Source organism: Poeciliopsis prolifica, unplaced genomic scaffold, assembly GCF_027474105.1.
Source record: "Poeciliopsis prolifica strain line A6 unplaced genomic scaffold, Auburn_PproV2 SCAFFOLD012, whole genome shotgun sequence".
Taxonomy (NCBI): Eukaryota; Metazoa; Chordata; class Actinopteri; order Cyprinodontiformes; family Poeciliidae; genus Poeciliopsis; species Poeciliopsis prolifica.
Genome location: NW_026562387.1, coordinates 3,125,705 through 3,149,746, shown reverse-complemented (window position 1 = coordinate 3,149,746; position 24,042 = coordinate 3,125,705). Strand labels below are relative to the sequence as shown.

At 38.5% G+C, this 24,042-nt stretch overlaps 1 protein-coding gene across 4 annotated transcripts in view; it reads left to right on the top strand.

Annotated features, from left to right (window-relative positions):
* Positions 1-1,144: 1,144 nt before the first annotated feature.
* The window catches only part of LOC129364582 (partitioning defective 3 homolog), a 343,226-nt gene continuing 320,328 nt past the window's right edge, over positions 1,145-24,042 (top strand). For all 4 annotated transcript variants that reach the window (XR_008606460.1, XM_055037305.1, XM_055037304.1 and 1 more), the window contains exon 1: positions 1,145-1,732. Coding sequence is in view for 3 of the 4 variants with exons in the window: in XM_055037305.1 (XP_054893280.1) it covers positions 1,613-1,732 (120 nt within the window). In the remaining variant the exon portion in view is untranslated. The remainder of the gene's footprint in view (positions 1,733-24,042) is intronic.

Genomic DNA, 24,042 nt, shown 5'->3' with positions numbered 1-24,042 from the left:
ACATCTGACACCGGGCAAACACTCGGGCCTCGCTTAGAAAACTTCAGCCCCTGTGACACCCTAATGCTTGTACTGACACTGAATGGTTCTGGACCTGGTTTGTCCATGCTGAGCCGACGTTCATGTTCACTCATTTGGACTACATTGGATCATAAAGAGTCAGAGCTGCAGGGAGCGAGGGAAGCTCCACAGAAAGGTTTCAGCTTTTCTCTGTGAACTGGGTCATGTGTTTTATCTATCCTTTGGTATAGTTCTTATCCAGCTATGCAGGTCAATAATTCATACACAGTATAATTCCTCCAATTAGAACGTGCTCTGCAGATAAGACTCGTAAGACTTTAGCAAACATATTCTCTTGTTTTGCCTTTTTTTGTATGTTAAGGTATATTTGATGTCTGCACAATTACAACAGGCAGGTGTATTTTTTTGTGACAGACTCAAGTATTTGTGGATTTGAGCTGTTGCACGTCAATACACTTTGATCTAACTATTTCATTGTTGCTTGAAAGAAGAATCTCACACCATACTTCCTCTATGATGCTCCATATTTTGGTATTAATCCAATAGCAAATAAACACAGGGGTTGTATTGCTATTGTTTTCATTATGTAAGTTGATGTATCATCAAACTTTCGTCCTGAACGAGAACAAAATATGTCAATGACAAATTAATATGATCAACAGACACGGCAAAAAAAAAAAAAAAAAAAAAAAAAGAACAGCAACAAAAAAGCGAAGCATATATCTTAACACACTGATATCTTGAGTTGATATTGGCACCGTGTTGACCTGGAATCAATATTATCGTTATTCTGTATCGACCAGGCCACTTCTATTTCATCTCACCAGACCAGAATCCCTGCGTTCACGTTTTTTTTTTTTTTATGTCTTTGCATGTCTTGAACTAAACTGAACTCGAATGCACTTATATTTGAAAGCCAAGTCAGGTTAAAAAACCCCAAAGTGTAGTCGTTGCAAAAAATAAGACAGGTCAAGAAATAAGACTCCAAAGTGCATTACAGTTATAATACCAAACCTTTTTTGTTTGTTTGTTTGTTTCTTTGACAAAAACTACCCATTTCACTTTCAATCGTCAAACAAATAAAAACAACAGACTCCAAACTAAAAGTGGAAGCGTAAAAAAGTGGGATTTCATCGACGGGCGGCTCAGGCTTGGGGCTGCCGAGCACATTCTTCGTGCCTGCTCGAACATGTGGCTCTCGCGCAGTGTCAGTTGTCAGCTGTGCAGTCGGAGTCGGGAAGGCTTTTTCTTTTTTTCTTTTTCTTTTCCTTCTTGGGAACTTAAAAGCAAGTGAAGTGAGTCAGTGAGCGCGGCACGAGGGAGGTAACGCCACCCAGCCCCGCCGCTGGGATCCTGCGCGTGCAGCTTCTGCCCGCTTCTCCTCGGAAGACTTCGGCAACGCGGCGAAGAGCGGCTCTTCTATCTCGAGGGATTTTGACTTGTTTCACCTTCACCCGTTTCCACTTTCTCTCTTTCTTTCTCTCTCTCTCTCTCTCTCTCTTACACACACACACACGTTCGCGGGATGGTTGTCGTCGTCGTTCGGACGCGGCTTTTTCCTCTTTGGGATTAAAGCAGCAGCGGAGGAGACATGAAAGTGACGGTGTGTTTCGGGAGGACGCGCGTGGTCGTTCCGTGCGGAGATGGGAACGTCAAAGTGCAAAGCCTCATCGAACAGGCAGCCATGAGGTACAAAAAGGCCATTGCAAAGGTAGGTCTCCCCCTATTCCTCTCTCTCTCTCTCTTCCTCTCTCTCTTACACGCGCACACAACGCACGTTCTCTCTCTCCTGCGTGGAAGTGATTTTGTAACGTCTGCTTTGGATTCACACCGGGGAGCCTCAACATGGCGCTCTCTTTCTCTTTTTGCTTTTTCCCTCGGGAACGACTGGAGACCCCCAGGTGTCCCTCCTGGACAACTTCCCCTCCCAACCCGAATTGTATTTATTTATTTATTTTTGACAAAACCGGCAATTACAGCTAAATAACACTCAAAACTTCTCCCACACGTGAATGTCTGATTTAAACTTTTTATTTTTATTTTTTTTCCCCACTCCTCTATGAGAACTTTGAAGAAACAAAGTAAGGAAAATTTCAGAATGAGCAGGAATTCAAACTGGGTGGGGACGAAAAAAAAAAAGAAGACCCGCGCTGTGTGACTGCAGGTATTTGTGTGTAATTACACAAGGAGGGTTGCTCAGGGAGATCAGGTGAATTGGGCAATAACTTCTTTCCATATCGTCTGATCCGGAGCATCCAGCATCTGCCTGCTGCATAATCCTCTCTGACATTCTCTCTTTAGGCTCACACGGTTAAGAAAAAAAAAAGTTCAACGTGATCAAGTTTAACGTGATAGCTTTGTTGTTTTCTTGTGCCTTCGCTCCAGACCCGCAAAATACAAATAAAAGAATTCCTGCTTGGTGCTGTTGCCGTGGTGTGTGCCAGCACTTTGCCAATTGGTTCTATTCTCATTGGAGTCTCATCAGAGGAGGGGTCTGGTTCTCTCAAATTTCCAATTAGGCGTGTTCGAGATTCTTCTGGCACGATTGCTTTGGCTTGGTTTATGCAAAACTGTAGAACATGGTCTGATTTCCTCTATTTAAAACCGTTGCCAAACAACTCGTCGACTTTTTCTGTAAAAACATCTCGGTAGGTTAGTGGCTGTGGAACTCAACAGGTAGGCCAAATTTCAAAACCATCTAATTATTTATTATTGTTATTTACTAAAGGTGAGATGGCTCTTTGCCCAAGTTGTGACTCTGTTAGGGGGAGGCACAACAGATCAAAAATAAGTCGTCATCAGTTGTGGGTACGGAAAAGACTGAGTTGCCCTGAGAGTCGGGACTGCAGCTTTTCTCATGGTGAGGTTTGTACCTGGACAGACCTTTATTGAAGTTTCCAGTCGCCTGACTGAATTTGATCGGTATTTAGCTACATTCACACACTAGGTCTTTACATTTACAATTTTTTGCTGAAATCCAATTTTTATTTTATTTTTTTTTTTGCGTGGACAGTCATGCTATTAATTATGGTAAATGCGACCTCATTAAAACTTCTCCATGAACGATTTTAATTTTGGCCTTAAGTATGTTTAACAAAGGGTTATAGGGCAAAGGTTAATAAATGACAGGGGGAACCAGAACTGTTGCTGCTCTCCTGAGAAAGCCCGTCAGCTTTACAGTGAAACAGCGATTAATCTGATCAGCTTTATTGGTCATCCTGAGGAGCATTTCCTCCCCAGACGTACACCGGAAACAATGCAGACATCTCTCTCCTCTTCTTACCAGAGCTTCATGCCTTTCCTCACCTCAGCAGAATTCAGGCGACTCGTCCATTGATCCATGCAGCCGTGGATTTGAAAAGATCTGATGTAGTTTCCCCTTGGAAAATGCTTAGCTTTGCTTGTGTAAGACAAGGCCTTTCAGACCACACAAAAGATGTAATCTCTCCTAGTTTTATAGGTTTACAGCTGCCAGCATCTTGCTCGTCATCTATCGTAGTGCAATGGATTTCTTTCGATGCAGTCTCCTCTGGCATCTTGTGATACGAAAGTTTTGCTCAGTGTTTGCTATGGTTTGACATAATAAGCTGAGACCTTAGAGAAAGTGAAAAAAGTGTCTTCCCCGGAGTGTAGGGTCTCAGATTTCAAACCCCTCTCTGAAGAGATGCTTCTGAAAGATGTGACGGACTGTAAAAAGACTTCACTTTCAATAGCAGTACATATTTTTAGTCTCAGATGTCTGGTGTGTACTCCATTTGAATCCACTTATAATGCCTTGCAGAAGTTTTCACACCCGCTTTTTTTTTTCATTTTTGCATTTGATTGCTTTTTGATCATAGACTTCAACATATTCTATTGGGATATTCTGACAGACATACTATAAGACGATAACTTGTCTTCTAATCTCCTTAAAAACAAGATATGCATTTACATTCAGCTTCCTTTGCACTGCCACCAATTCAGAGCATCAATTCAATTTAAACTTCGCCACAAACCACGTAAGAGGACACGTGCAAGAAAGATGCTAAACTCCAGATGTGGTGGGAAAATACCACTGGATATCGGTCTAAAAACACAATTTCGATGGTGAAACATGGAAGTGCTCTAGATCATGCTCTGTGAATGCTTATTTTTGAAAGAGGAGACGATGGGAAGACAGATAGAGGTAAATACAGGACAGTCTTTGGAGAAAACCTGTTAGATGCTCACAAAGACTTAATGCCTAGAACACACAGGAAGATTTTTAATACCAGTATTTGTTCAGAAATCTTAAGGATGTGCTGATAACTGGGACAGCTCTAACGATAATTTTAAGCAATATTCCTGCCATGTGTGGAAAGTCGTGGCGACCACTTCAATCTAAAATTTAACATGTTGAATTGTCATGGCCCGATATTAGAGGGTGACTGGCATCCCCCAAGGACAAACAACAACGCAGCCTGTTGAATGTGACATATAGCCAATCAAAAAGCCAGGTGACAGAAAGATGGAGCGGATTAACAAAAAAGTCCTGTTGGACGTTGGAGACATCACTGAATTGTATTTCCTCTGTTAAATATGGTCCACAAACTATCGCCAATGCTTCTTCTCTCTCTTTGCGTCGAAGGGTTTTGAGATCCCCTGTTTGACATCTAAATGTTGGTGAGCGAAATCAGTTGGTGTTTGGTGTTTTGCTTCTGCTGGGTGACTTGACACCATAAACCGTACGACCAAACCTGTTAAACCTACGATTTTGTATCATCACGTGCTGTCTCTCAGGTTTTGAAAGTTGGTCAGTAATTTTAAAATCTTGCCATGTGAACCAGGTGCAAAACAATAAAATGGAACAGCTTCAAGTAATACAAACGGCAATGACTGCTGTTCTGAGATTTCTCTGTCTATATTTGTTGCATATATTGAATAGGCTTACTGTCCACTTTGAATTTGATTGCAGCAGCTGAGCTCAGTCATTGTACATCCCATGCTGATGTAACGGAGCTTCCCCAGGGACTCTTGATGCTTTTGTCACTATGTCTGTGGGGAGCAAAAAAGAGGCATCGGTTGCCCTGTCAAGCGATATTACCTTCGGCTCCAATCTGATGTTACAATCAGCACACTCAAGGAAGATTAGAGCCGCTCCTTCCCTTATGTTGCTTTATGCTCTCAGAGCGTTTGTCTTTACTGCTCTTCTCCTCAAAAAGCAGAAGCAATAAGAAGATGTGATTGGCAGCAACAGATCTCAACTCGTCATTGTGAAACTAGAGTCCCCTAACGGACAATGTGTGGTAAATAACAAAAAGGCATGCATATGCTCACTCGCACCATCCATAGTTTGTGGTTCGACACTGAGCTTCTGATTCTTTGAAGAGCTGCATTTCAGGGTGGTTATTCATCCTCTGCTTTTCCCACAGTTGCTGAAGCTAAATGTACGATAAAGCCCTAAAGCACATAATTGGCCTTTTTTACTCCCCCTAGACTCCCTAAACACAGATTTAGTGACATGTCACAACACAGCCACACTGTTAGGATATACAAATGCAGAATTTTCTTATTGGAACAAAATTATAAGTCAAGACTGGAAGTTGCATATTTCGATACCAGTGTTTCATTTAAGCAGCTCCATTATCTGCATATGAAGAACATGTGTCCTTTGAGCCAGAAATTTAAGGGAAGCTTCATCCTTTAAGCCATTAATCTGTTATAGACCATAAAGATCTATAACAGATTAATGTTATAGATTACACATGACATCATCCATCATGCCATAAGAAGCTTATAGATTACAGTGACTCTTTAAAAGTAGCGGTGCATTGATAAATCTATATGATTTGGAAAATTGGTATTTAGCCAATACTTATAAGTAAACCACTACCTCTGCAAATTTATGAAAATCAATCACTTTCCCCTTTTGGCTCTGACATAGGAGGGGATTGACAGACCGATCAGCCTACCAGGTTAACAATAGTCACCTCACCATTGCCAATTTAGCAACTCCTTCAGAATATTTAGTGACTTTTCAGACAAAAAAAGTTGTATAAAAAAAACCTGATTCTCTGTAAGACTAAGTGTTGTGTAAAAGACACTTAGTCTTTTACACAATTCAGCAATTGTGCATGGAAAAGGTATTTTTCATGCAACCAAATGGTTCTGAAAATATTTGTTTGCCCTGGATTCTGGATTTAGGGGTTGTCATATTAAAATGCTCATCACACTTTCCAGAATTTTCTCTGCAAATTCAAAACTACTTTGTGCTCATGGGTTTGGTTTGAGAAGCACGCTTTTGCAAAGGACTCCAGCTTTGAGGCAACACATTTTCCCATGTTTTGGTTTGGAATACTGTGTTGTTCTCATGGCAGTCCTGAGCAACACTCTGGGCTCCAGGGCTGTTGCAACAGCACCCAACGAGTTTGCCTGTGTACTTAAAGTGACATTGCACACAAGTTACAAGTTTCTTGGAGTTAAGCCAGAAGAATGAACCAATCAGAGCCAAAAGCCTTTCTCTACAGGAGGAGTACTTGTTTGTTTCCTTTGAGAAGATAGCAATCTCTGTGTGCCGTAAGTGTGAAGGTAGCCAGTGGGTAAATCATTTAGCTAAAAGGACAACACTACTTTCCACATCTATTTAAACATACCTCTTTTGTTTTGTCTGTCTCTTTTGTGTGAAGCCAGCTATGGGGTGTTTTTTTTTTTTATGTAGACAAATGCACATCACTATTTTCCACATCTATTTAAACACACCTCTGTTGTCTCTTTTATTGAGTTGCTAGGTTGGATTTCCCCCCACTCCTACAAACAAACATATTGAAAGGAACACTTATGGGTTTTGGTTTTACTGCAAACAAGACGGAGTCAAAAGTTCAATTTTTAATCCTGAAATCCTCAGGTAAAGACCTGTGATGGACCCATCCTGGTGATGCTGTGCAGAAAAGCTCACCATTTAGAATGCGGGAAGTTCTTTAAAAGAACTGTCAGTCCTCATTAGCTCACTTCACTTAGCTGTTACGTAACAGACTGCAGCTGCAGCATGAATGGGGGAACCAATTCAGGTGGAGGGTAGAGATTTTATGTGTTGGAGAAGGCCATATTGGATAAAGACTTGCAATAAGTGTTGGCTAGTCAATGCAACAACCAAGCTAAAGTAAAATTTTTAACCGCAAAAAAATTTTCATGCAGAGACTACATGAACATCGTCACCATCTGTAGATCACTTCTCATTTCGTACTCACTTTGTTTCAGGGAGCAGTCCGGTACCAATCCCTGTGTAGAATCACTCCTGCTGCTCCACAAGTCATGGGTTTCAGTTAGCCCAGCCATCCAGAAGAGATTTAAAGTACCTAAAATATGCAAAGCCCTACTTCACTATTACCGAAGATCTAAGTGAACGATTGAGCTGATCACATCCATTTTTGATTTGTTTGAACTAAAATATGGACAACCACAAACTTTATGCATTTTGTTGGGGATTATGTGAAAAACTGACACAAAGTAAGACATATATTGTCAATAGAAAGGAAAATGATACAAAATCTTTTACAAATAGAAATCTGAGAAGTGTGGTGCGCTTTTTAAATCTGTTTATTTTTTTTTACACATTCTTGTTTTCAAAATAGCTCAAACTCCAATTAAGTGTAAAGCATACATTTTCAAGCTTTGCCCAAATTTCTGGATCAGATTGGATATTGATATTGACCCAAATTTTCATATTGGTGCATCAATACTGACAAGCTCTCAGTCAGTATGGATGGACCTGCTTTTGGAAAAGTGGGCCCATAACATCACACTACCACCACCATTTTTGGTAGCCATAGTTGGTTCAGGGTAGAGATTCACCAAGACGACAATGTGTAACGATATCCAATATTAATATTGAACGTTGTTGTTATGGTTGATTCCCAATATTTGTATATATAAGAATAGTATACATACATACAAAAATAAAAATAAACATTAGTTACTAACATTGGCCCAGTTTTTCTCATCTGACCAACACCAATATTTTCAGACTAACCAAGGCCATTACCAATGTTAAGTCTGATACATTGTTCATCCCTAGTTTAGGTTGACAATTTTTATTGGCTGCCACACATGCATTGTGTCCAAATTCAGGGACTGCATCCTTTCAAGAACGCATTTAGAGGCTGATTATGTCTTTTATAGCCTTAATGCTGCTCTAATTGTGCATTTGGTACAATATGTATGTAAAAAAAAAAAAAGCTACTAAGCTGTTTCATGCTGAAACCCACAGAAAAGACTGATTAAACAACAGCCTGGCAAACGTCCCCTGCTGATGTGAATGGCATCGCAGACTTTGACTTCTGTCTACGTGAACCTTGTGTAATCCGAACTCTTCCCCACCCAGGTGCAAGGATTTCAGGCGCAAACACAGGTGATGATGTACACATTTCTATGCCGATTGTTGGAGGGTGTGCAAAGAGCACAGGGAGCAAAGTTGGGAAAACGACTGAGCAGAAAAAGTAGGCAAAATACCACAGTGGTGACTGCCAGAGTCTGAGTATGCCATGGCCATGCCAAGGATTGGTTTTCCTGCTATGTCCTGTCTGTTCAGGGTCAGGATCTGTTTTGCTTGGTGGTGTAGTTTCTCAGATTCTTGGGTTTCTGTTTGGTTTTTGCTGTTTGCTTTCAGTGCTCTTGGAGCTGAATAGCAAAACATCATTTTCATGCTAAGCTGTTTCAACTTCAGATTACAAAAGATGCTGATTGTAAAATCTTACGTTTTGCATACTAACATATCTTGTCATCTGTTCCGTAGACATTGTCTGGTGGAGGTGATGCGGAGTCCTTTTAAGGTTTTCAAAGATCCGCTCAGGAATACCAGACCTGAAATCTGTGGACTACTAAATCTGTCAAATCTTTTTTCCATATCTTAACTTATCATCTAATTCTAAGAAAACACAATTAAAACAGAAATGTAGAACAAAATGCACTGCATGAAATCTGACATATCTTTAATGGTATATTTATGTCTGGAAAGAACTTAATAGACAAAGGGTGGTTGTAAAACTGGTAGGTTTTGAACTTCCTGTTTATTTAAAACAGTAAAATACTCCCTTAATAACGTATGCCAGGATGAAGACTGTTGTTCAACACAACCTTTTTTTGTCAAGAGCAAAAAGTTTCTGAATTGTGACGTCAGCATATAATATTATCAGCGAACCAGTTATATCAGTTTGCCTGAAGACTGAAATATTTTTACATGTTTTTACATGCTGTGTGGCATATGTTTTGACAGATTTAAAAACTGTGATAGGAAACGCACAACTCAGTTTTGACCGCACTTTAATTTTTCCAAGTCATTAAGAAAAATAGAAATTGCAACCTCTGGTTCCAATTTTTTCTAAGTTTTCTTTAAGCACTACAGTTAGCAGCACTTTTGTTTACTTGCTACTTTCCTGTTAATTATTTATACGAGCATCTTGTCTATAAGACAGGAATATCCGGAAACTGAGAATTTGCCAATTTAAAACAAAATCAAATCTACTTCAGTCGCTGACATGTCAAACTGTTTTTAGCATTTAATGCTAGCGTTTAGCACCCCTAGCATTATTAGCATTAGAAGGCCCTAGAAAATTCAAAGCCTTATACAAGACTGAAATTGTGAAATTTTCTAGAATATTGCAAACATCTCCAGTATTCTATTGTAAGGAGATGTTAGAACCCCAAGAATAAGGCTGCTATTTGGCATTTAGCACTTTATTTAATGTTTTTTACCTCATTTAAAATATTTTCACTTATAGGTCCCTTTCCTAGCTTTCAAACTCTGTGAGAGACTTAAAAAGGAGCAATGAAAGCAAATCAATTGGATCAGCAGTGATTTGATGCTTGGAGAAGTTTGGACAACACGTAATTTTCTTTTAGGATAAATCAAGTATATTTGAATTGAATTGAACTGAATGTATTTAGGAGACTCTTCTCTTTGTGCATTTGTAACTTCTGCACCAAAGAGTGTTATGGTTAGCGCCAAGCTATGGTGTGTTTATTTATTTTGTGGGGATTTTAGGTTTTCAAAGCTGGTCAGGACCATTTAAGATAAAAATCTCCATATTCTGGTCATAACGTAGACAATGAAGAGAACGGAGTAGAACTGGCCTCTGCAGGTGATGAAGTCTTTTCTATTAACTTTTAGCACCAGCTTTTTCTTTGCTAAAACAACATCAGCCTCTCCTCTCGTGCCTTTCTGCCACAGCTTTTCCAAACGCTTATATCAAGGACAAAGGTGATGATGTAATGTTGGCTCTCTGCTGTCTTTCCCGGAGCTTTTATCATGGGTCTAATCCTGCCTTTTATTGTGACTAAGAAATAAGTAGTTGCAAACATATGAGGCAATTCATTTCAATTGATTAAACGTGTTAGCTGTTGCTGCACTTTCAGGAGTCGAGTTGTGTTCGCAAAAGAAGCAGTGAAACATGGTTCCAGAACAAAGGAGCCAAACATGGGAATAAAAGGTGTTGGGCAAACGTTTCCCCCCCCCCCCAGAATTCAATTTCTCAAGCGGAAAAAAAAGGAAGAAATAAAACACGCTCAGGCCTTTGCACAGAAAGAGCCCTTGGGGAAAGAGGTAAATTGTCTCATTTAATGTGTGTTCCTTCTTTGCTGATGGAGCAAGCACAAAGAACAGAGAGGTAAAATAATAAAATAATTATTCTACTATTTTAGACCTCATAACTTTACAATGTCATCAGTTGAGGTCTCTCCACCCTCTGTTAACAGAAGAAGACATGCCTCAAAGTGAGTCGAAATGTAATTGATGTAGATTAAAGACTACCGAACAGCTGAAATCTTGTTTCTTTCATTTGATTTAAGATAATTGAGGTAATGCTGGTGTACATTTCGTTCTACAGACAAATACTTTGCTCTAAGCATAATTATGGTGTTCTGCAAAAGCTTCTCTGCGGTTTGTCATGTTATGACCACAGACTTCAATGAATTGAATACAGATTTTTTGCAGGCAACCAACACAACATCCCAATATTTTCTATTCAGAAAATTGAGTAACTTATGCACAGGTAACTTCTCAGGGCAACTTATGAAACATGGTAGTGGTAGTAGCATCATGCAATAGAGTTGCTTTTCTATCAGGGGCACAGATAGGGGTCAGATTGATGGAGCTAAAGATAGGACATTTCCAGCAGAAAACTTGTTAGGGGCTGCAAAAATTTAGAGACTGGAGTGCAGGTACCTCTTTCAGAAATAGCCCCAAACATGTAGACTTATCATTGTTGAACTACACCATAATGCATAAGCATAAGTAGAATCCCCAATATGCAGCCTACAACAAAACCAAGAAAGCAATTTCATTCCATATCTTTTTGATGCAACAGTGACAAATCATTAGTTAATATTATTCTGATGTCCAACCCTTTTCCATGTTCATCAAACCCACACATATCTCATCATGTAATTATTTGATTGTATCAAAAGAACTGGCGGTGCAAAAAAAAAAAACAATTTAACCAAAAGTTAAAGGTCTGTTGTGATTGTTTGAGTTCAGCGATGAGCAAATATTATGCAGGAATTATGTTACAAGGTAACCAAACTATAGGAACAACTTACGAAGAAGAAAACATTTTTGAAAAGGTGCACAGAAATATATTACAGCCACTGTATATCTTTTGTTCACTCAACTTGTGAACAACTTGTGGACAGAAAAAAAATGTGAGGCAGGTCTGCTTTGGAGCACATGGTTGGGACAGCTATCAGTTTGCCTTTGGATGCAACAGAGATGCACTCCTGAGTCATTATACTCAGGGGTATAATGACTGCCTTTCCTCACCACATCATTTGAAGACTGCTTCATCATCAAAGAGAATGTATAGTTATTGGTTCTAAAGTAAGGATCAATAAATGTTCAGGTCAATGATTCCAGCCCTAAAGCATTGAAATGATCAGCTTGCATTTCTGATCTGCAAGCTCATTCAATACAACTGTTCATAAAATGCTGTGAGAATAGACTTTAATGTCCTGCACTCTAATACTCTGTCAATGCACCAATACCTCCCCAACTACTTTTTGTTGTTATTATTTCAATAAACACTTGAGCTTCCACCCTTACTTACCGGGCACACACCCATATGTCATGACAGAGTAGTACATGGAGAATAATAGGTGTCTTAGGAAAGAATAGCATCAAGTCTGTTTCATGCAGTTCCTTCAACCAAAGTGGTTGTTTGTTAGGTAGAGTGTGGAAGTCAGGGGAATCCCCGTCACAGTAACCAAAACAACATATCGTCTTCGAAGTAGACTCGCCTTTTTTTGTTGCCACTTTACAAGTTTCAATGCAATGTGGTTTTCAGAATAATAAGAAATGCAAATAATTATTTCTGAACTCCAAAAACACCATACTGTGGTTATCTTGTGGCCAAATCTGGAACACTAAAAACAGGCTCACTCAATGCATGTATCCATTGTCAACACAGACTTGTCCTTCTATAGTTGCTAGAAGGACACTGTGGGTCACTGGGTGAGAGCTGGACTATCTGCAAGTACATCTCAGAGCAACATAGTGACCTACGACAATTTAGATTTACCAATCATCTCAAGTAGAAGCCAGTATACTCATAGAGAAGGCATTCATGCGTAGGTTGAACTTGCCGACTTCATGCAGAACCTTTATCTGCATGGCAACAGTCCTACCAGCCACACCACTGGCTCACTCAATGCATGTGTTGAGTGAGCTAATGTTTAACTCTCATTCAATACAACTCAACTCAAAGACGTTTAAAAAAAAAAAGAAACAACAGAAGTTGACCAAAGTGTGGAACAAGTCAATAAAAGCTTGACTTTTTGTTGAGTAGTGGGTACCTAGACTAGGTCAAATGTCCCAGACAGTAAAGGCCAGAGTGATATTAGATGGATTTCACACAGAAAGGGCTGGTATTAAGCTTCATTTTGCTGTTGTAAAGGGGAAAGACTCTTCAGCTTCTCATTGCATTCTTCCAGACAGCGTTCACACCTCCCATTGTTTATGCTTAACACGTTTTAACAAGAAGGTCTCTTAACTTCAAACACACAAATTACTTTTCTGTTTAGTAATGGTGGTGCACAATTTTATAGTCAGCAACGGTTTCTACTTATTGATGTGAAGTTTGACATGACGAGCAAGCAAACTGTTAACAGCTACCATGGAGTACTTTTTTCACCTGCCTGTGGTTTTAATGATGATATTGTTAGCCAGTCCGGTATTAAGTTCTTTATTTTTATCAAACATAATCTAATACTATAAGTATTGTCATCTGAGGTAGTGGTTCTTGACCCAAAGTCAAAGGTCTAGTACTGCATCTTGGGTCTTCTCGTATCAGACCAAAGAGAGGGAACAAATAATAGTGTTTCACTCTGTTTTCTAAAACACACACTTGCCTGTTGTTTGTTCATATTAGCATGCATCAGCAAATTTAATTACTCAGTTAAAATTAGAATTATGTTTATTGAAACACAAAGCCACCACATAAACTGTTTTTTCCATTTAAAATCAACGGCATACTTGTTTCACACAACCTCAGTGATAGTAAAAGGCATTCAGCATACCAATTGTTTCCACTGACCATATAATTGTGCAATTTCACATTTTGAAAATAAAGTTGCTTAATAGAAACTGAGCAGTTAAAAAAAAAATCGAAAAACAAAGCTTGTTTTTCAATAAAAAGTTTTGCTGATTGGATGAGGCGTTTTAATTTGGCTTTATCAAACATTTTCAAGTGCCCAATGCAAAATATGCCTGGCTGTTATTTCCTGGCAAACTAGTTAAGGTTTCTGTTTAGGAGGAATTGATGGTCATGTGCAGTTTTTAAACCATGTTCAGTTTAGTAGCAATGATGGGTAACAATCCTACAAGTTTTATTCGGACTTTTGCGTCTTTTACAGTAAGAAACATTTCCAAGCAGGAATACTTGTCTTCGCCTTCTTCCACACAGTGCAAAGCAACAGATGGAAGAGGGCCAGGGCTGATTCAGCTACGCTCCACACAGCTGAAAACCAAATGGAGATAACTGCAAGCCAGAAAGAATCTATTTCATAAATTAGACTGTTAAAAACTCAAGAAAATTCTCTACCAGTAATTGGCCCACTACTGGTTGACAGCAATGCTTTCGGTATGGCATATATGATGGAGGTTCCAGCTCTGATTCCATTTTATTTTGGTAAATATTTCTTGTTTTTTCTCTCTGAGATGGCAATCTGTGTGTCAAACTATTCAAATTGGAGCAAGTCGTAGCATAGGCCAACTATGTGGTTTGTAGTGTTTCGACACGCAGACCATGCCAGGCTTTCTTGGGTGTGATCCACTGTTTTGTTAACAGCATGCATCAGTTTCAATGCACTTTGTTAGTGCCGCGGAAGCTCGCAGTGTTTGTCAAAACATTAACAACCAGCCTCTATTTTAACAGGGGACACCTAATGCATTTCATCTGAAGCCCTTTTTTTTATTTCTGTTAATGTAAGACGTTCACCTCTGCCACATTGTGACGCCGTCTGGTTTATAGTGGCACAGCTGGGATGCATGCACTGCTTTATCCTTGCCTAATACATTCTGAAACAGTTCCAAAAACATTCAAAAACCCTCATAACTATCCGAAAAGCTTGCCAGCAGAGATAACACTCCAGCAGCCTTTTTTATTTAAACTGTTGCCAGTCAGACTTTTATGACCTAACAAGCACAAATGGAGCTAATCACTGGGGGTCCTGTTGGTCTGTTCAGTTCAGTTCAGTTATCGCTGCAACGTAAGAGAGAAAAGTAAATATCTTCTTATTTTTCTTCTTTGATTTTACTGGTGGTTGTTAAAGTAAGTATTGACATGGAATGGATATTTTAAAAATACACCTGGACAGGATACAGCCCTAATGAATACCACTAGTCAGACCTGTGGCTTTTGTGTTGCAGCAGGCCTCGATGCTTAGAAAGTGCTGGCTTTGTAGTACCTTAATTTGCTTCCAGCACATTCACTTTTACTTGTGCGTCTTCTGTGTGACAAAAATGCAAGTTCTATTTCTCTTCTTAACTTGTGTTTACCGCCAGAAAATATGTAGCTTTTGCTGACTTTTTCCCACTTGCTAGAATGTAAGCTTTTCCACATCACAGCTAAAGATACTAGGTGCTACCAAGAGCTCGCAACTGTGTTTCTCTTTAAAAAAAAAAAAAAAAATCTTGTCCTGTTTAATATCACAATTTAACATCATGCAAAGCATTATGTACTCTGTTTCACTGCAGTGTTCTAAGGTTTAATTATTTTGACTGAAAATGAATTAAAATAAGACCTGGGCTTATGCAATTTATTTTGTAGCTGTTCTCACACTGTAAATACCGTGAAATAATAAAAAAAAAGGTAAGTCTTCTTACAGTCCTCTTACAAACAGATTTCTAAAATGTCTGAGTGCCAATTTGGAAGCTTTTGACTGGGCTGATTGAAATTCCAAGGATTTCTTATGAATACTGAAATTTATCAAAGTGTTTTGCTGTTTTTTCTCTTTTTTTATTATCTTTTGATCATAATGATCTATTTATTGTTTAAAGCACCGCTCAGGCATCAGTTGCTAAAGAAAGCTCTAATAAATAACCTGTTAACTTTCATTTTCATTTTGGATATTTTTCAGATGTTCATCTTAATACTCTAAGGCCTATCCTTAATTTGCAAAAGTGTTTGCAACACAAAAGCAGGTCTAATTTTTCCTCAGCTGGACATTTGATTTTTTAGCTTTATTGACTGACTGGAAAAAGCACTAGAAGTGCCAATGTCAAACGCTGTTGTAACACAGACATTAGTCGCTGATTTGGATTCCACTGCTCTGAGCTCATCTTAGTTCACTAAGATGTACTTTCATCCCTAAGCTGGGTGTTGCACACTTCTTAATTTCAGCATAGACCTTGCGGTTTTTTGCACATGAACTTTAAATTCAGCCCATCTGGTTTTAATGGCCGCCATGCAGCTTTCGCATGGAGAATTTCACTGAATATATAAAGTTGCGGATTTATCTGCGCAGCATAATTTCCTGGCCAGACATTTTTCCTGGTCACCGAACATGCTGTGGGATGATAAGTCTTTACTTGGATCATAAATCGAGGTCATTGGTGAAGGCGAAGGAAGTGGAACTCTGTAGAAGTAAAATTAGGATCAGTGTGTTGATCATGTTAGCCTGTTTTGTTTTTTCAAATATGGTTTGGATAAAATACAATCTGATTCAGACTTTTATTTTAAAGAAACTGAAAGATGGCAACAGAATGAGTAAAAATCTCAACATATGTGAAAAAGATGTAGTCATATGTGGCTCAAGTCAAACTTATGTATAGCAAATTGAAACAATAAAGCAATTCAAAGTGTTTTACACCATAAAAACACAATTATGGAATAGAAATAAACATGACACTTTGTCAAATGCCATCATCAAGAAAATAAATATCAAATATATTTTAATCTATGTTAGTTTTTAGGCTTGATTTAAAGAAACTCAGTGATTGTTTTCTGGAAGTTTGTTCCAGATTTGTGGTGCGTATAAACTAAATGCTGCTTCTCTATATTTGATTCTGGGGATGCAGAGCAGGCAAGAATCAGAAAACCTGAATGATATGGAGGGTTGATAGAACAGCGTGTCTTTTGTATTTTGATGCTAAATTGCTCAGTGATTCTAACCTAACACATATTTTGAAGTGTAGCTTCTGAGCCAGAGGGAGCCAGTGTAAGGATTTTAAAACTAAGATGGTGTGCTCTATCATCCTCATTTTTGTGAAAATACAAACAGCAGTGTTCTGGATCAGCTGCAGCTGTTTGATTTACTTTTCAGGCACACCTGTGAGGGCACTGTTAAAGTAATCAATATGACTAAAGATAAACACAAAATCTAGAGTTTCTCTAGATCTTGTTGGGACATTAGTCCTTTAATCCTGAAAATGCTCTTCAGGTAATAGAAGACCAACTTTGTCCTAATTTTTATGTGAATCTGAAGGTTCAGGTTAGAGTCCATCACTCAACCCAGAATTCAGGCTTGGTCAATACTTTCTGGCTGTACTGACTGAAGCTGTGTGCTGATAATTTCTCTCACTTCAGTTTTGTTTCTGTTCCTACTGGAAAACGTGTTGGCACATCCACACATTGGTTATAAATTTGGCTGATTTGAGAAAACAATGGCTTTTCTGTAGTTTTTGTAGTGAGAAGTGTTTGCTGGTGATGACAGGTCGGGTTCTGCTCATCTGTTTCCTTAGTCAGAGGATCCCAAATGGCCACAGACAGAGCAACAATCTCACAGCCTATCATTAAGGATAGGCTGTGATAGGCCCGAGGGAAGGATAAAACCTGTAGTATCTGTTTCCTGAAAACATATTTCCCAAAACCCAAGCTAAGAAAATCTGACCAGAAATGATGGTTTCTAAGTTTCTATTTTGGATAAAATGAATAAAAACATAAATGGAAAAAAAACAAACAAAAAAAAACAAGCAGACGCATACTATATTGAGTAATATTTTCACTTGAGAGTGGTGTTTCAGTTGGATGGTAAAACAGTAAAAAAAATGTGAGTTGTTGTCAAAACATGCTGCAAAATGAGGGCATTTTTGGCATCTTGGTAACTCTTTGGACTTACAATGTACCGTAGAAGGACATAATTTAGGTTTTATTTTGATGGGTATAAAGTCTGTACAAAAATCTGTAAATAGATGCCTGTATACTATGTATGACTTCACTTTAACTTCTGGGAAAAAAGTCATTCAGATGTAGGTGAGCAATTTTCTCTGGCTTTTATGAAGCTGACCTGTACATGTCACTGCTAAAACTGCAGTTTTAGCAGTGACATGTGACTTCATAATGTGATTAACCACAATTTTTCTCGTTTTTCTCTTTTTGTGTTATTGAGATAGTTGCAGCATTTTCCATGCATTTAAACAAAGATCCATGACACCAAGGTCAGTGATAGTTCAACAAACAGTCCAAAGAAATTGTCAAGCAGAGCATTAAGGCATTTCATTCGAAATATAAGAAATTACCTCAAAAGTCTTGACATTTCCAAATTCCCGATTCCATAACAGAGAGCTCAAAATAATAAAACAAAATATCTTTGTTGTACTTCCGTCAGCCTTTCTGTTATCTGCTGAAAGTCTCATCCTCTCTTGCTCCGAATAAATGAACCGGATACCAGTCTCAAAAGTATTTGTTTGCTTTTACTTAATTTTAACCCTCAACCCCTCGTCCCCGGATCTTGGAAATTACACGTGGAGTGAGTCTTACTTAGAGAAGTAACTTCCACACCCAGAGGAGTGTTGTTGTAAGTTGCACTAACTGTTAAAAAAAGTGACTTTTGTATTTCTAAATGTAGATCTGACCAAGCTGAAAAAGCTTTGGCTTTACTATATGTTGTTGCAGTCACTATTTAGCAGTGGTTATAGTGTTTGACTGGCGCTCTGCTGACTCAAGGACTTTTAGATTAAATGCTGTTTTTTTTCTGGCATATAACCTAAGGTTTAGGTCAGCATCATCCACTTTTGGAGTAGCTCAGTTAGACACAACACTCATTGCATCACGAATTCAGTATCCTTTTGTATGTGTTTGGGGAGAGCTGAGTTTTTTTCTTTTTTTTCTTTTTTTGTCTCGTGCACACTGTCAGGTTTTAGGTGAAAGACCTGGTTTGGCCGGTTTGTTCTCCACCACGTCTGTCAACCGAATAGCTTCCCATGTAATACCTCTGTTTGTATATGATGACTAAGTAACGCTTGAAACTACCTCCCGTTTTCCCAAGAAACACTTAAAATTCATCCCTTCAACTCCCCAAAAATCTAAAAGTCTTCCCTAGAGTGCTACTAGATAAATCTAGAGTTTGTTTTAGCAATGCTGAGTCGATGATGATCAAACCCCCTGAAAAGTCCAGATTGAAATTGTACGCTTTTGTCAGTCAGTGAATCGAAATGAAGACACAACACACAGATTAATAGATTACTATCGTGGATTATACGCCAGCTCTGTCAACAAGGTGAATTTAGATTTTGTTCTAGAGGGCAGTCACTAGAAAAAGCTCTGTTCTTTGACGGAAACACCCACTAGTACTTTGAAGTCTCAACTTTTCAGCCCAGTATTTACAAAAGGTCTGCTATTCCTTATCTCTACAAACAAACATTAAAGCCTCTGGTGCAGTTTCCACTTCACCGTATCCCTCACATTGCCACCACCAACCACAGATGCACCACAGATATAGTTAGCACGGAACAATGCCACTCTCTCTGTCCAGGGCCACTCCTTTCTCACCAAGTTTGCAACCGTGGTGGTCCTTTGGAGCACCGATGTCCTCTTCCATCACTCCCTGCTTTTATTGTGTGCAGCCAAGGCGAAGGCAGTGGGTGGAGGAGGACTTACAGCTGTAGGACAAAGGGATAGTGGTGGGCAGTTGAACAGAGACAATGTGGCCCACAGTAGGGCTGGCACAAGAAGTGAGCGATGAGTCAAAAGATTGATGCTTTTTGGGTGGAATGCAAAATCTGAATTGGTAGATTTAGAACATGTATGAAAAGCAGCTGTTAAATCTCGTCTCTGAGCAGATATGTCTTGTGTTGTCTTCAGCGCCACATTCAGGTCAAGCAGGGACCTTCACGGGCTCATTAATAGCGTATTATCATCTTTTGTTCAAATTGGTCACGTTTGGTTGGTGTGTTCTTCGGTTGTGATACTAACTGATAAAGAACAAAGTGGGCATTTATTGTATCGTTTATCATTTAGCATGGTAAATTTCTTATCACTATAAGAATTTTGATTCATTACTATAGTCATAAATTACTATTAATGATGGTTTAAACTGTCCTTACCACCAGGATTGATAGTTTTTACTATTTTCTTCACTATTTGTTCACTCAATAAATTTAGCAAATACATTTGAAAATACAGTTAACGTGTCCAGTTTCGATAACACGTCCTCATGTGAACGGTGTCCTGAAAGAAGAGCATTACTAATGGGAAAGTTTCTCAACAGCATTATTTTTGTTTGTGGGGCTACAATTGCTGTGAAACACAGTCAGTTATGCAGTTAAGAAGTAGCAGTTATTGACACTTATCGTCATCACAATAGTACTGCAAAATGACATGTTGAAACTTTCGGTCCACATCGCCCGTCCCAATGTAAAACTGATTCCTCTTGTGCTGCTTCGTATCAACTGCAAGTTGTTTTTCCAGCTCTTTCTCATGGCGTTTTGTCACAATCTATGAGAAGGAAAGTATTAAAGTCACTTTACATTATAGTCTTGTTTAAAACTTCAGCAGGCTCTGAAATTATTCAAAGGATGTTTTAGCTTTTTCTGTGATTCACTTGTCTGCAGTTACTGGGCTACAACCAAAAACCTTGCTGGATGGTGATTTTTCTCAGCATCCTATCATTTAACTACTACTTCTTACTTTTGTAGTGTTCTGATTTTAACAAAGAAAAAAACTTTTCATTTTTCATGCAACAAAGCTTATTGTTAAACTGTTGCTTGTAACGGAGACCTTGAAGTATTGCTGTTCTACTGAAAAGTGCAAAAAACGTTCTAGTTGCGAACAAGGGATTCTATGCATATTTTCTTTTTGTCTGCATGTGAGAGAAATTGTGCATCAGAGCAGGGATTGACGTGAACTGATGCGACCCTTTACTCCAGAGGGTTCAGAGAGGGAGGGACATCTGATCTGCACCACAAAGGATCAGTGAAGAACAGATAAAACATGGTTGTACAGGGGGAGCTACACAGACAAAAAGATGCAATTGTCGACATTCTAAGTGCAGCTTCTTCAAAAAATTATAATAAACCCGGAAGTTGTTAAGCTTTTGTCACTTTACAGCAGCAAATGTCCATTTGTTCTATTACACACAAATCAATGAATTACTATGAGGAAGAAAAAGTAGTCATTGTTTTATATCATTTGGTGTAAATTTTTATATGCTACCTTTGATTTATTAATCCTAAAGAATATGTAGTGTACCAGAGCTTTTTATTTGATTGAGCTTAATCAAAATACTTTTTTTTTTTAAAGTAATCAAAACCATAATAGTTGACATATGTCATCCAATCCAGTATGCCGAACTAACCATGGTATATTTTTTAACATAGCTACAACCAAGGACTCAGAGATTACTTTTTACAAAGATTGTTGGCAAAATAATTAACGTTTTTAGTTTTTGTTTTAAAAACTACAATTAATTTTGAGAAGTAACTGCTTAGCTTATAATTGATACGTTTACATTCTACGTAAAATCAGGCTGAGGAAACTTTTGAGACGCTTTTACCCTATAATTATTTTTTTCATTTAGAAATCATATTTATTTACAAATACAACTGAACAGAATACAGAGTATGAAAAACTATGTGTTTCTACTCTAAGCTGCACCTCCACATGGATATTCGTCTAGACTCTAGGGGGCAGCGGAGGGCGACTTTGGCAAGCGTGACATGTTTTAGAAGTAGTAATAAACAAAAAACACTGTTGGTTGCAACACCTGTGAGTGGTGGTGTTTACTGTCATTATGGGGCGAATCATTACGAGGTCTTTCTTTGTGCACCAATGTTGGAAGCAGCTCCTGCTTGTCCGCCATGTTTTTTCGCACGGACCTGTCCGCGTAGTTGGGGAAAAAAGCAAAAAATAAATTCAGAGATGCGCTGAGCGTTGCTGCTTTACGCAGAACAGATTAATGGACTCCAGCTGCGGATAAGTTCTGCAGCAGCAGCGATGCTTGAAATGGGAAGAAAGAGTTTGGTAGAGAGAAGCTTTTTTGGTACGCAGGGGCCAGTCACTCAACGGTTTGTTACAACGAGAAATAACAGGCATATTTTGTGATGCGTGTCACACACCACCAATGTGTATGCATTTGGAAAACATTTTTGGCAAATGTATACCGAGTGAATTGTAGTTTAAATAGCAGTTATTGGCTGCTCTCGGTGCAGACAGATGTTTGACGTTATCGCACGTGAAGAGCTCAGCTGCACAACTCCCTGACAGTTTCACTAACATTTCACACAGGGCTTTGCATTTCTGTGGCTTATGTTTTGCTTCTAAAGAGTATCCATTGTTGGCTTCTTTTATTTCATTGTGTTTTTCGCCAGACCCGTTTGTGACTGAACTTGCATTCCTCCATTGAGAATCTGTAGACTTGCCCTGCTGTATATTTTGAAGTAAGAAAGCATTAACATCACTGGGTTAACCGCACTACCGTGGTCTGTTTACAGGAAACAAATGGGACTGATGCTTCTACAGTTCTGCGTCAATAGGACAAAGCTTAGAGCTATATTGAGGTTGTGACAAATTTGTGGATAACAATAAAACAAGCAAACATTTGGTCGATAGACAATTTTGTTTGCACACGTGTGTCTCGGTTGGTTTGACAGGACAGGACTTCCACGTCTGGGAATAATTTCTTACCAACCGTGTGTGATCTTATGTTCTGTGGTTTTGGTCCCTGTTGCTTCTTTTTAATTTAGTTTGTAGCACGTAAACGCCTTCAGCATGTTTCTCTTTTTAGCAGTTGTTTAACAGAAGCGAGAGGCAAAAAGAAATTCATGTTTGCCTCTCGCAACTGAAACTGAACTGAAATGACACCCTTACAAAATGAAAAAAACACGACAAACTATAACATCATGCGAGTGGTTGTATTTAAAACAAAAAAAGATCGATGATCCCAAATGTTGCTAAAATATCACATATTGGGTTTTGCATTTACAAGAATGATCTTTATAGCATTACCTTATTATTTATGTTTTCCTGTGTACATTTTACCTAAAATCTAGGATAAACATATTCAATTTCTTGAAGTAGTTTACAAGTATAAGTAGTAGTAATGTGAGAAAAGTAACACAATTATTTAAAGCTAACTAGCTCGTTGGGTAGCGAGATCACAATTGACTGTCTAACATACATCCTGCTCGTAATTTGGAGACTGTGCTTTTTAAACAGCATAACCTTAAGAAAAGAAATTTTAGTTCCACATCATGACTATCAGTATTTGTTTATTACCAGATATCTTCCAAACAGTGTGACTTACAATGGAGGCTCATACATGTATGAATTTGATTTGGTAAACCGTTGGATGGTCTCCTATACATCCAATTTGCTGAGTCTCATTTGACGTTTGGTTTGTACGTTGAAATGTTGTCTCTGCTGTGGAAGCTCAACTTTGGGTTCGTAAAATTATTAGCAATCTACCGGATAACTTTGTGGCCTGCATATGTGGAGCTCTTTTCCGCTGACATGCGAGACCTTTTGAGAAGGGAGTTGAGTTCAGCTATACTTCATTCTCAGCGAGTCTCTGTTCTGCATATGTTGTTATTGGACCTATTCATATTTGCAGACACACAATAATAGAATGTTCTGTCTCAGTCAGCATGCAATTAAAGTGAAAAGTGATGTTTTAGTGTCATGGGCTATTGTTTCCAACTTAAAAAATAAATTTAAATTTTCCTAGCGATATTTAAAGTGCCAGGATATCCTTTGGTTTGACTACTTGACTTTGATGTTCTAAAATACCCAGTGGAGTGAACAGTGAAGCATTGTTTTTCCTTGAGATTTTTGTGTGATTTCCAAACTGACCTGATGAGACTGATTGAAGTTGATTGCAATTTCTATTTATTAGATCACGTTCAGAATATTTTATTCCAGCCTAAATCCAGTGAATGGTTATTAATTATTTATAAGGCAAAGAGGTGATTTCTAACTACGTGTGTAAGAACAAATTGTCTTCAAAACAGGGTTTTACTATAGTTTTGTAGCAAAATAATTCAAATTTTAACAATTTAAAGTGTATTTAGCATCTGATTTTAGCTAACCTTGCACAATTAGCAAGGTTAGCATTACTAAAGATGCTGTTACACTGTTCCCTAGCTTGCCATATGGCTTTTTTAGAAATATGTTTGTGTTTTCCGCCCTCATGAAATATGCGTGTCACTTATGAGATGTTTTGGGGAAAAAACAATGTTATGTTCACTAGCGTAGTCATGCTGCACCATGACCGGGTCCATATTTGATATATTTGACTAAGCCCAATGTTGGTCTCGTCTGAACAGACAACCTCCTTAAACACGTTGACATGTGAGAAACTTAA